The sequence below is a fragment of the Glandiceps talaboti genome, chromosome 7, assembly GCF_964340395.1.
Source record: "Glandiceps talaboti chromosome 7, keGlaTala1.1, whole genome shotgun sequence".
Taxonomy (NCBI): Eukaryota; Metazoa; Hemichordata; class Enteropneusta; family Spengelidae; genus Glandiceps; species Glandiceps talaboti.
Genome location: NC_135555.1, coordinates 24349073 through 24362943, shown reverse-complemented (window position 1 = coordinate 24362943; position 13871 = coordinate 24349073). Strand labels below are relative to the sequence as shown.

General features: G+C 36.3%; 2 protein-coding genes across 2 annotated transcripts in view; both read left to right on the top strand.

The window, feature by feature from the left end:
• LOC144437867 (uncharacterized) overlaps positions 1-13871 on the top strand; it is a 435833-nt gene that overhangs the window by 399916 nt on the left and 22046 nt on the right. The gene's annotated exons all lie outside the window — the stretch shown is intronic.
• LOC144437852 (uncharacterized) lies at positions 2474-8982 on the top strand. Its single transcript, XM_078126882.1, has 5 exons — positions 2474-2597; positions 4153-4338; positions 5614-5680; positions 7289-7468; positions 8051-8982. The coding sequence occupies exons 2-5, from the start codon at positions 4201-4203 to the stop codon at positions 8236-8238; spliced, it is 573 nt and encodes a 190-aa protein (XP_077983008.1). The 5' UTR covers positions 2474-2597; positions 4153-4200; the 3' UTR covers positions 8239-8982.

Sequence of the window (13871 nt, the reverse complement as noted above, 5' to 3'; positions counted from 1 at the left end):
TAGTCGATAAGTACCAGCAAATGAAAATGTTTACTTTTTGTTGCCGAATATATGAACAGAAGGTTAGAACATTATTTTCATATCTAACCAGTATGCTGAAGATGGCAGTAAGGTCAGCGGTTGATTAATTATAACTTTGGGTCATGGAAGTAAGAAAATTATGTCTGGTGACCTGTATATACCATTTCCTCTTTGTACTCACTTTGAAAGCATTTCACATTTATGGAACCTGTACAATCATGCAATTACATTTGTATACCACTTACTATCTGTGTAAGTGTTAGTTTGGGAAATGCCGCGTCAAAGATAAACATATCAAAATATGTCAGTGTCACTTAGGGACGATAGCACAATGTCACACAAGCTTGATAAACGAACCTCCTCCCCCCCCCCCCCACCACCACCACGAACATTCACAGGTTCGACATCACACGTTTATAAATGATGTAAACAATGATGGAAACTATAGCGGTCAAACCACTTCGATCGATGCAATGTGAAAACAAGATGGTAGACATGAAGTTCCAACCTTCTGAACCTGTTTACTGAGATTATGGTCACATTTAAATACTGCTTGAAACCAGCACTGTATCTCACATAAGGCCAAATAACAAACAGTGTGTTTCCAATAACGTGACCGACCTCAGTTTAAGCCGCCGACCCTAAGGGAGCCTTCAGTATTTACAAGGGGGAGGGCCGGAGGAAATCACACATGATATATATGTTAAGTAAAACATGACCCTCCCCCATTCTCCATTTGCAAAAAGTGACCCTCCCCATTGTCCCATTTTGTAAAATATGACCCTCCCCATGACAATTGCATATACTGAACGTTAATCAATATTCCCATTATATGTATACATACAAATTAAATGATTTTGACTGGCTAGTTACCTTTCTCTTATAACCATACACAATCTAGTTAGTATCTAAAATGTGCTTTCCATGTTGTGCATACTCTGCCTGATCTGGTCACTTGTAAAAGTTCCCTGATATCATTGTCATCATCATCACGTTCACCTTCAGTATTGCCATTATCAATGTCACTCTAATCTGACTCACTGGTACCCCTTGAGTCAGTACATGTATCACTGTCCGTGTTCTCTATGACATTCAAAACTAAATTATCATCATCATCATCATCATCATCATCATCATCATCATCATCATTATCATCACCATCACTGCTACCATCACCATCATATTTTAAAAACAGCATTCACATACAGTGTGAGTGATAAGGTGAGATGGGTACACTCAACAAAATGCATCGTTTTATTAAACAATTTTCTTACAATATATGTAGTGCTCATCTCACTTTTACATCTCAAAACACACAAAACAAATTGACAATAATTGAATTTTAATTTGGTCACAAAACTACGGATTTGAAAATGTGACCCTCCTTAAACATTGTGCAAAATATGACCCTCCCCCGCCCAAGAACAGATTTGTAAAATGTGAGACACCCCCCGATTCCTCTGACAATCCCCCCCCCCTTGTAATTACTGAAGGCTCCCTAAAAAATTTCACATTCAAAAAGGTAAAATTATGACAATTTAATTCTTTTTCCCTGCAGATTTTCTTGCCAAAGTATCTTCGGTTACTTATTTAAAAAATCGCACATTCCAGAGAGAAACGATGTCATTTCAGCCTATAACAGCACAGTCTGCATATTATGTTTGTCTACTTCTGAATCACATAATTGTCTTCGTTTACTTCTGTACACCTCATCAACTGTTCGGAAAGTAATGTGACCTTACAAACCTTACACTCAATGACACCCTTTGTTATATCAAGACTGAAAGGAGTAGACTTCTCTCGATCTATTCTTGTAACATTGTAAGAAAATAATCGAAAGTATTTGCTTCCATTCAGCTCTGCCACAGTCGCTGCTCGGTTTTTTGACGGTTGCTATTTTCGCGCCAAGAGTCAAGGCAATTCAAGTAAAGTCAAGCTTTTGTTCTGTTCCAAATTCCCGCCAAACGTTAGGGACGATCGCACAATGTCGCACAAGCTCAATAAGCGGACATTGTTCGTGTAGGATAAAATCCTCTACCCTTCCACTGAACGAACATTCACAAGTGCGACATCACACGTTTATATATGATGTAAACCATGATGACAATTATAGCGGTCACAACGTACGATCGATGCAATTAATGTCAAAACATGGTAAACATGAATTTCCAGTTTTCGAAACTTTGGTTAGAAGTTCGAAAATGAATTTCAGCAATCGCATTGATGCCGGTCCCCCACCCCCTAAACGAACGGAGTCGTTGTTAAGTTTGTGTGACACTGTGCGATCATCCCTTAAAACTGGCAGATTATGCGTGTAATGTGTTGATTGGTCCAGGAATGCCCGGGGTCTGTCACGATGTAGCAGAACCATGGCTTCTAATTGGCTAAATAATGTCCGCGATCGTTCTGACATGTAGTGAACTGGGGACCCTTGGGACTCATAGTCTGACCATCATACTAAATAAAAGCAACAACCTACAGCACTTGAAAAACACTTTTACCTGTAACAGGACATCCAAGCTGATCGGTCTTAAAACGTACGTAACTTTAGTCGTATAATTCACCAAGTATTTCAGGTAAGTTATTTTCATTAGAGAGTGCACAATTTACGAACATTTATGTAGGTGTACTGATTGTTAGACTAGTTTATGCATTGGTTTTGAAAGTAAACCGTGAAATACAACTAACGTATTGAAATTAGTCGAGTATAGATGAACTGATAAATTGCTATAGCAGTGATCTCATCTTGCCTGTTACTTGCATCGTATGCTCGACGTAGATTTGGTGGAATATAACTTTACTATCCTTTCTGGTACTATATCAACAAGTTGCCAAAATATTTCATTTACTTTCTACACATTATGTCCAGCCAATTGAGGACCGAGACATGTCCGTTCATGCAGGATGATATTCCCGCCCAAAAAAACTCTTGGATCAGTGAAAGAAACAACCATCACAATTGCAGATCCAGTTATTTACAATTATTTTGATGAAAAGAGATTTCGAAGTTCATCTGTATTCAGAAAAAATAATACAGTCAAGTAAATAGTTTGGTATTTTCTTTACCAGCATTGAATGTTACAGAGGAGGTGCTTCTAAAAAATTCACAGTTATAGAATTTTAATCTTACCGAACACTGTAAATAGTTGAACGTCAGAACTTTAGGCGCCAAAACGTGAGACGAGGATCTTATTGTTTTTCTCATGGCAGTAGACTATCAATTATCCTAGAGAGGGCAAATGGATAGAATCGCTGAACCATAATATGTTTCAGGTGGTTGCGATTTCTCCTAAAGTTCCGTAAAACTTGACCGCTGTTTCTATTCTCACCGCTGTAACCTGCAAAGACAGAAGTAACATTCAATTTGTCTTTATTGGCCTTGTATTTGCATCCATATCCTAAATATCATTACAATGCATGAAATATTTGTTAATCCTTGCTAAACTAAGGTCATAAAACTAGTTTGTAGATTCTATAAAACTCGTCCATTGTTTGAAGTGGCGACTTGCATGTGTGAGATTCTTTACAAATCGGTGACTTTAAGTGTAACCAAGTACGTACCACTAGTCTACTATTCAGGTAATGAAAATGGTCACCTGTAAATCACCTAGTCTGCAATTTATGGAATGATTGAACGAACACACATCATTGATTTCTTTTGTCTCTCCGAGTACGTCGTGTCCCTCGATAGTTATTTTTAGGAGTCCTTCATAAGCTAAGCATAACTTCGTTTTTCTTAAAAGTCAAATCCGCTATTGCAATGATAGATATTGTCTTTATCGTTCGTATTTGTACTTCTAGGTGACCAAAGTTTGTAAACCTACGTGAAATGCCAGCATTCCTACAAGGGATGTGCTATGTACCTGTTCAGAATATTTACTGAAATCGAAATCAAACGTGATATTTGCAGCCTGTCTTATTTTTATGTAATTCATTCAAGTAACTCTCAATCCCGGCAGTTTTGTCTCTTGTCTAGCCTAGTATAGAAACTTTGTACACTTACAAACTCTGACCTCAGTTATAACTTGTACCATATATTGTACACACAATACAAGTCAATGAATAGAGTAGCATTATTCAAAGTTTATTATGCATCCCTGCGTCCTTTTAACGTTTTACTGTTTTGTTCAGACGGTTTTAACCTGTACAGGCAGTCACGTAAATCCATCACTTTGGACAATGAGGCAATTAATCACGATCACCGCATTCCTCTTCTGTGCATGTGCAGTATCAGCCAGGTACTTGGAAACGGAGAAGGATGAACTGGAAACTTTGTTGGATTTGCTTGAAAATCTAAAAAGAGATAGAACAACGAAGGCAAGTCTCTATCTTTCTCTCGAGCTTGTGGTCTTCTCTGACTATTTCACCGTATGTTTTATTCCCTTCTCCCACTCCGGCGCTCCCCCTCCCCGCCGTTTATTTACATTCTAACCGGTCCCACTTCCTGCCTATCTTACTTCCAACCTCCTTTGGTCTAAACTTCTTCTGAAAGTTATATTTATATAAGACTCTTACCACATTGCTTGATACTAACACGACGTACTTTGCTAGTCTGTAGAATGCAGTCAAATTTTAGAACGCAAATGACTGGCAGCTCCCAACATGAATGATGGATAAAATGACACAACCCTACATGGATAAAAGACACCCCAGGCTGACCCAAATCACAGGTCAAGCTCCCCGACCTTCTCTATCTGAAGTGAAGGTGTTTACTGATTAATTGCACATATTTGACCATATTCACCTTGTACCACATTTCACACACCATCCGTGTATAGCTGTCCAATATTATCAAGTCCTACTACAAAGGAAACGAAATAACTATACTAACTTGAATTGTAGTTAGTAAACTTATATTTCAAGTGTATATTTCACAAAGTATTTTCTATTAAATGACTGTTTTTATATTTTGAAGATTACAATTTTGCTTGTTTATATTTCATATTGAAACGTGTTAGTAGTAGACATTAAAGTGGCCATATCTAGCTGACACTACAAAATATCGTGAAAATATTGTGGTTGTTTTTGAGATCGCAGTGATTTTTAGAGAAATAACGATTTCAGTTTAATAATTGCTTCCAGTGACTTTGTTTACATGTCAATAGCCTGTACTAACTGTATAAATGATTTCAGTGACTTTGTTTACATGTCAATAGCCTGTACTAACTGTATAAACGCTTCCAGTGACTTTGTTTACATGTCAATAGCCTGTACTAACTGTATAAATGATTTCAGTGACTTTGTTTACATGTCAATAGCCTGTACTAACTGTATAAATGATTTCAGTGACTTTGTTTACATGTCAATAGCCTGTACTAACTGTATAAACGCTTCCAGTGACTTTGTTTACATGTCAATAGCCTGTACTAACTGTATAAACGCTTCCAGTGACTTTGTTTACATGTCAATAGCCTGTACTAACTGTATAAATGATTTCAGTGACTTTGTTTACATGTCAATAGCCTGTACTAACTGTATAAATGATTTCAGTGACTTTGTTTATATGTCAATAGCCTGTACTAACTGTCATGAAGTACACATTGAAATAAATCTACTTATACTTACCATCAACTTTAATTTTGTCGCTCGTAGCAATTGGATGAGAGATTTCTTGAAGCCCAGAAGAATTATCACCTGACTCGTAGACACTCAGAGACAGGTATGTTCATGTTTTCATTTCATATCTTTACTTGCATGCATGCTGACATCACGACATTGACAGATGAGGTTGAACACAATTTACCAATCAAATCGACCAAACGATGGGTTTAATGTGCAATTATCCCGTAAGGTCACCAATGTTTCTGTCTGTCTGTCTGTCTGTCTGTCTGTCTGTCTGTCTGTCTGTCTGTCTGTCTGATTATGAAACAGTCGTCTTGACGTTTTCCCACTGCTGCCTCCACATTCATAATTTTAAAGGCATTGTTTTTTTCCCACTACTGTACTGCCACTGTACTAAATTAATTCATGTGTATTGATCTAATTGGAGCTGAAGGCCTGATACCCCAAAGACTAGTCACACAACCTAAAGGGCCTAGGTCAACATACCCAATCCACCACATTAACTCCAATATTTTACCACACTGTTTCCCTTTTACTCCAATGAGTCCCACCCCTCTCCTCACACTATAACCAGCAATTGATTCACTGTATAGTTATCATCAGCTGACTGATATGTTCTGATATTACTGTACAGTGGTGGCAGTGGTGGGATCTGGCAGCTGTGGAATTTATGACACCAATGGCAGCGGTGTGGGATGCCAAAATCACCACAAATGGCCACCCCCGTAAACCGATTGGTAAACTATAGCCCACCCCATTCCACCACACCGATTCAATTACTGAAGACTCCCTAGGCGATTGCTTTATTGTTCATTCTGATAAAAGTAAACATTGTGTGTGGATTGCTCTGTGGTTGTACACTAAGTAATGATTTGGTTCGGTTTGGTTCGGTTCGGTTTGGATGGATAAATGTATCAATGTGAATCGATTTAGATTCTATACAAACCTACATACAATTGCAGTTATTGATAATTTGTCTCCACTCAAAACATCGATTAATTCAAACGATATACAGAATTCACAAAAGGTGCTATCCACAGTCACTATTTTCATTGATCATACGTATTGTTGGTGGCGCTCTTCAACTTCCAGCCAACCAATACATGTACACAAGTGTAGTTGATTGTCTGAGCCACCAAGTAGGAGACAAAAAAATAGACTTCACACAACGATATATGAATATTTACAAGTGACTGGTCAGTTTTGGTTTTACTGGCATAGCCTTTAAAACAGTGTTGCTTAGCTGATGTTTAATTGTCACCGAATCTTTTCAGTTATCGAAATTGATATTGCAACGAATACCTGGAAGAAAAACTAGACTAACTTGATCAAGTTCACAGGCGAGTGTTTAATTATAGCAATAAGTCAATAGCAATATAAACAAGATACATTATGTGATATAGCTATGTCTTTTTTAAAAATGTGATATTAGGTGTAGTAGCCCAGTTCTAATTATAACCTAAAATCATGGTGGCTATAATTTCCAGAGCTGATTGGTGGTTCAGATCAAGTTAAATTTATAAATGTGAGTAATGTATCCAAATCAATTCAGATTATCCACATTTTATAAAATCATCTCTGAATTTCGACAAGCTGCAAAATGTAGTAAACCTAGATGGAGTACTAAAACACAAAACGGTTTGATTTTCGTCTGTTATCGTAAAGCTGACTGACGATTGCCTAATGTTTCGTTTTGTTTCTGCAGACATTGATTTATGTAACAAACTTCAGGATATATTTGCCGGTACTGACAAGTTTGTTATGTGTTCTGAACACGACGGTGATAAGATGCCTGCTTGTGTGATTGGAAGTTATATTTGTGACAGCATTATTGACTGCCAGTCTGGCGAAGACGAACGCCAACCCGGCTGTCTGAAATCGGACGGTATGTAGTAAACTCCAAATCGTTAATAGTGATATATATATATGCTATATCATGTGGAAACGACTTGTTAAAATGATTGGGAGTCTGTGGAGGTAAAAAAAGACAATTCGGCAATGTTTGGTAAGATTTTTGTTGAGCAGACAACTTGGGTTTAGAAATGTTTAATTGTGCACTATGTATGTACGTTTGTATTTTACCCAAGAATGCACGAGAACCATTAGCATTCATTTTAGACAGTGTAGTAATGATTCGACAAGAATGTTGTTATTCCAAAAAATAAAAAAATACGTTATCACATGTGTGTGTGCGTGTGTGCGTGTGTGTGTGTGTGTGTGTGTGTGTGTGTGTGTGTGTGTGTGTGTGTGTGTGTGTGTGTGTGTGTGTGTGTGTGTGGCTTATTTCCAAGTCCCTGACCTAAGTTCATGATAACTTTGGCCACTAAATTAAACTCCAAAGTTCACGATAGTGAGAAATTATAATGACCACATGGCGAAGGATTTGTTTTCGGTATCCATGGAAACAATTTTAGTGTGATGTCCAATAAAATTGATCTGACATTGTCTTTATGTTCACTCTCCATAGATCAATGTACATTTGAATATCCCAATGGATACTTCAAATGCACGGATACATTACTGTGCGTCGATTCCTGCCGAGTCTGCGATGGGATCTGTGATTGCTTCGACGGCAGTGACGAGAGTGAATGTCGAAATGGTGTCTCTAAAAAGTGTGCCAACGACCTAAATGTGGATACTTGCAAGAAGCCATAAAAGATTACGAAATTGTTACCTTTGAATCCTGTGGCAGCTCAGTGTGGATGCTAACGGGAATAGCTACATATTTTCGCGGGTCCGGGGTTAAAGATTTATAATGACAAAATACAAACGCGGTATCTTCCTGTAAATCAAAGTTTCCAACAAATATATATCAGAGTCTGATACATCATACTCGCATTCTATCAGTATTGGCCTGTGAGGGCGTAATCCACTATTGAAGAAGAACAAGTGTAAAGTCATGTAACAAAGAATTCAAAATTGGAACTGTTGCGGGGCAAAGTGCTAGATCTAGCACCTCGCTAAGTGCTAGATCTAGCACTTTGTCAAAAGTGGACCATTTAGGTACCTCGTAAAGTTGGAGAATACTGTAACTGTGTCAACCGGCATTGCAGTTTCTACCACGTTAATTTTTTTTCCCATTTGTCAACTTTTTTATTCTAATTTACACTTCATAGTATCGGCCTTACAGTTCTAACACCTATCTCATTTTGACATATATTTCGTTATCAGCAAATTGCACATTGTGTGAGAGTGATTTTTTTATGTGTCAAGAAGCTTACGTACTACGAAGATCTACGAATTTCAAGTATCATTCATCAGATGAGTATTACAATAACATTCACATTACCAGATATATACTTACAATAGCAAATTTGAATTCTGATTTATAGGTTTAGCTATAATATAATTATTACATATACTTTAATATCAGCTATAATTATTGATTTATCAAGAGTGGCGTCATAATACTGATGATTTCTGTATTTTGCAATCTAATGAATTATTTGCTTATATTTTGTTTCAGTATTAAAATTGCAAATAAAAATATATAGTTTTAAAAGTGTGATAATGTGATTCTGAACACATAGGGAAGATCGTTACGTAACACAGGGAACAAGTAGAGTTTAGGGACCAGTCAGTTTCTTCGGCCGGGGGGGGGGGTTACCCTGTTTTTTTAAATTTGGCAGTAGGGGGTCATGCTGTTTTCAAAATTGTGGATTTTGGATTCTGATGGAAGAAAAAAATCCTTTTTACCTTCCGTAAGGAAGGTTATATGTTAGGGATGAAGTCTGTGTGTCTGTGTGTGTGTCTGTATCACCATTATCTGGCTCAATTCAAGTGGAATTTTGTAGACGTGTTTCATAGGGTAATGGCAAGAACTGATTAGGTTTTAGTAAACATCTAATGAATATTAATGAGCAATTAACGTAATAAATGGTTTTCGGTAATTAGGCTATATCTTAAGAGTGCACTCTAGATGATACATGGATGTACAAACACAATACACAGAAAACACAGTCACTACCTATAAGTCATAATAACTGGAAATGGTGTCATTTGTTGACCTTTGGCCTAATTATGATATTTTGATATCCAAAACTGTTGACAAAATATTTGTAATTGACTGATTATTTATAATATACAGTGTGTAACATGTAAATATGACTTTTAAGTAACTTTGACATGGTTTTATAGGCAGTACGTATTAAGCCTGTGTTTACCCATAGCAATACATGGTATTTCGGTTTTCTCGCGATATTGAATTGAATTGAATTGAATTGTTTATTCACCAGATATAAAACAGGATAACATTTTTATGTACATTTCAAAAAGGAGGTTGATTTGATAATATATATAATATATATGACAAAATGTCCAGGGGTGCACAAGTGGCACCCGTCAGATATGCTAACAGGACACCTTTCTGAGGTGGAATCTGCAAAAAAATATCATATAACTCACATTGCAAGGTTAACCCCCCAAAACCACCTCTGGCAACTGGACTAGAAGGAAGTTCAACACGCACATGCCACATCCCGGGTATGTAGGGGATCACGAAAGACGAGGATGGCAAGTTTTTCTGTGCTGAGAATAGGATGTGGGAATTTGAACAACATTTTTGACAACTAACTTTCATTTGGACTTGAAAAATCACAGATATAGAGCTAAATTTTTTGCATTAATCATGAAATTGCAAGACTATACCCTTACAGAAGGGATTCAGTTTAAATCTGGTTCTACAATGGCATATAGCCATGTCTGAAATGTGGTACATGTAAATATTTGTTCTTACCCCTGTTTCTTACATGAATTCTTTAATATTACTTATTAGTTCAAACATAACTATACATATACATATACATGTATTACCTAGCTACCACACTAGTTACAGAATATGTCATGTAAATGCTTGGCTGTTTCACAATCAGTGCTTTACTTATATTGCACTTTGGGGCAAAAGTGAACTTGATGGTTTCGTATTAATCTTCGTAGATAGTTTATAAAAGAAGTTAATCTAAAATGTTCTACTTGTCACTATGAACTTGTCAGAAGGGATTAATACACTTACTATTTTGGACACTACATGTCATTGACACTACAAATCACCACATCTCATCAAATTCCAGTTTCTATTATACACTAGGTATGACCACCTAAAGTTTTCTAACATACTGATGACTTTACTGTACGTGCAATATTAATAACCCTGTACCAATGTTACGGTTCCATTTTTACGTGACATGGAAAACTCATTTAAAACTTACATTTACGTTAGCTTTTCGAAGCTTGGAAATATTACCTCAAAGGTTATGAATAACCTAAACATTGCCTAAATAGAAGCAAAAAACTGCAGATCTTCCAGGGGGAAAACCCCAAGGACTCCCTCACCCCCAGAGGTCACTCATGCATTCAACTAACAAACAACCACTGAGTACGTTTGTAGACAATTGTCGAAACTCTGTATTGCTAAAGCCACTGGTATTGACAATGTCAGTGCACGGTTACTTAAATATGCGGCTCCGTAAATATAATCCTCATTGACATACATCTTTAATATGTCTCTACAGACAGGACAGGTTCCTGCAGAGTGGAAACGAGCTAGGGTTGTGCCATTATTTAAAGAAGGGGATAGAACTGACGTTGGTAATGACCGACCAATATATATCCTCCCTGTAGTTTCTAAGATATTGGGAAGAGCTGTCCATGATCAGCTGTACAGCTATCTAGATGAAAATGACATTGTAAATAGATGTCAGTCAGGATTTTGGCCAGGTTACTCCACGGCAACGGCCCTTATTAACAGATATTCTGTATAGTAATATTGATCGTAAACCACTCACTGGTGCAATATTTCTAGATCTGAAGAAAGCATTCGATACAGTAGATCATGGACTGCTGCTTCAGAAACTACATCAATTTGGAATACAAGGCAGTGCATTGGCATGGTTCCGTGCCTATCTAACAGGTCGTACACACGTTGTAGAGTTAGATTCCACATTATCAGAAAGCATGGGCATTTCTTGTGGGGTACCCCAAGGTTCAATCCTGGGACCTTTATTTTTCACCCTTTATATCAATGACTTGCCGGAAACAGTTATAAAGGCTCAAGTAATTATGTATGCAGATGACACGGCTATTTTCTATTCAAGCAAATCAGTTGCCGATATTGAAGTGACACTCACAGAGGAAATAATGCATGTCAAGGCCTGGCTTGACTCAAACAAGTTAACACTGAATACAAGTAAAACCAAGACCATGCTTCTCGGTTCTTCACAGACTAAAATTAAATTCAGTTTTGCAAATTCAAATACAGAGAGACCTAGTAGAGCAAGTATTTGATTTCAAATACTTAGGGGTTTGGCTGGATTCAAATTTGAAATTTTCAACTCATATTTCCAAAATTTCTGCTAAAATTTCTCTAAAACTTGGTCTACTGTCGAGAATCAAACACTTTTTGCCGATGGGACTTAGGAAGGTGATGTTCAATACCTTAGTCCTTCCCCATTTCGATTATGCTGCGAATGTATGGTGTAATACGAATCAAAAGTATTTGAAGACACTTGAGCTCCTCCATAAACGAGCTGGTCGATTGCTTCTCGAAGTTCCCCGTGATACTAGTACGGGTTGGGTATATGAAAACTTGGGTTAGGTCAACCCTCAAATTAGATGGAAGCGCCAACTGGCAACACTCGTCTACAAATCCGTAACAGGCAATGCACCTAGTTACCTCACTGAAATGTTCAATCTTTCCAACCAAATTCATCTTCATAACACAAGACAGGTCAGTAAAGGTAACATATACATCCCTACAGTTACCAGATTTAAACTGAATGCCTCCCGTAAGGGAATCACTAATTATGCAAATAACTCATTAAACTAAAAAAAACTATGGTAACAGGCGTTGTTTTTTGGACAAGCGTGCTTTCTTAGGTTAATGTATGTAAGCGTGTATGATACAGCTTAATTACTGAATATCGTTCATTATTCAAAATACTCATTAAAGGAAAAAGTTGTAGCAACAAACTTCATAGGACAGGTGCGTATTATTATGGTTGATGTACGTATCATATTATACGAAATTTGAAGCTTGCATTTTTAAGATACAACCTAGTTACCTAAAATAATTAATTATGCAAATTTTTCATTAAATCTAAGCTATATAAAAGATTTTATAGGACATATCCGTTTTGTTATGGTTAACGTATGTACTAAATTGTATTGAAATTGAAGTATGCAGTCTTAAGATATAGCCTAATTACCGAAAATAATTAATTATGCAAATTATTCATTAACACTGTAAGGTACATCAACTAACTTTTTATGACATACACAATTTGTTATGGTTAATGTATGTACTGAATTATATTGGAATTGAAGTATGTATTCTTAAGATATAGCATAATTACCGAAAATCGTTAATTATGCAAATTATTCATTAACACTGTACGGTGCATCAACAAACTTGATAGGACATATGTGTTTTCTTATGGTTAACGTACGTACTAAATTATGTTGAATTTGAAGTACGTATTCTTAAGATATAGCCTAATTACCAAAAATAATTAATTATGCAAATTATTCATTAACACTGAAAGGTACACCAACAAGCTTTACAGGACATATGTGATTGTTATGGTTAAGGTGTGTACTGAATTCTATTGGAATTGAAGTATGTATTCTTAAGATATAGCCTAATTACCGAAAATCATTAATTATGCAAATTATTCATTAACACTGTACGGTGCATCAACAAACTTGATAGGACGTATGTGTTTTCTTATGGTTAACATATGTACTAAATTATGTTGAATTTGAAGTATGTATTCTTAAGATATAGCCTAATTACCAAAAATAATTAATTATGCAAACTATTCATTAACGCCGTAAGATACATCAACGAATTTTATAGGACAAATGTATGTTGTTATGTTGAACGAATATACTAAATTATATTGAAATTGAAGTATGCAGTCTTAAGATATTGCATAATTAATGCACCAACAACCTTTTACTGTCATAATGGTATTAAACTTTTCTTAAATATTTTCACCCAATTCTAATTTGATATGATAGTCTTTTAAAGATGTGAAATGTTTGCCAAGATAGTCTAAAATTGCCTTAAACTCCAAATCTCCCCTACCAATGATACTACCATTAGATGTGCTGACCTTTACTACATATTGCATAATTAGTTGATTTCATTAATATGCAAATTTCTCTAATTAAACATTAATAGATCTAGCTCAAAACCTAATCAGGTCTAGCTATTACCCTAAAGATTATATATCCCAAATTTCATTACAATTGAGCCAGCCGATTTTTAGAAAATGATGACACACACAGAC

Coding starts and splice junctions, on each gene's coding strand:
- LOC144437852 (XM_078126882.1), top strand. CDS start 4,201: ATGAGGCAATTAATCACGATCACCGCATTCCTCTTCTGTGCATGTGCA. Junction 5,681..7,288: donor TCGTAGACACTCAGAGACAG/GTATGTTCATGT, acceptor TTGTTTCTGCAG/ACATTGATTTATGTAACAAA. Junction 7,469..8,050: donor CGGCTGTCTGAAATCGGACG/GTATGTAGTAAA, acceptor CACTCTCCATAG/ATCAATGTACATTTGAATAT.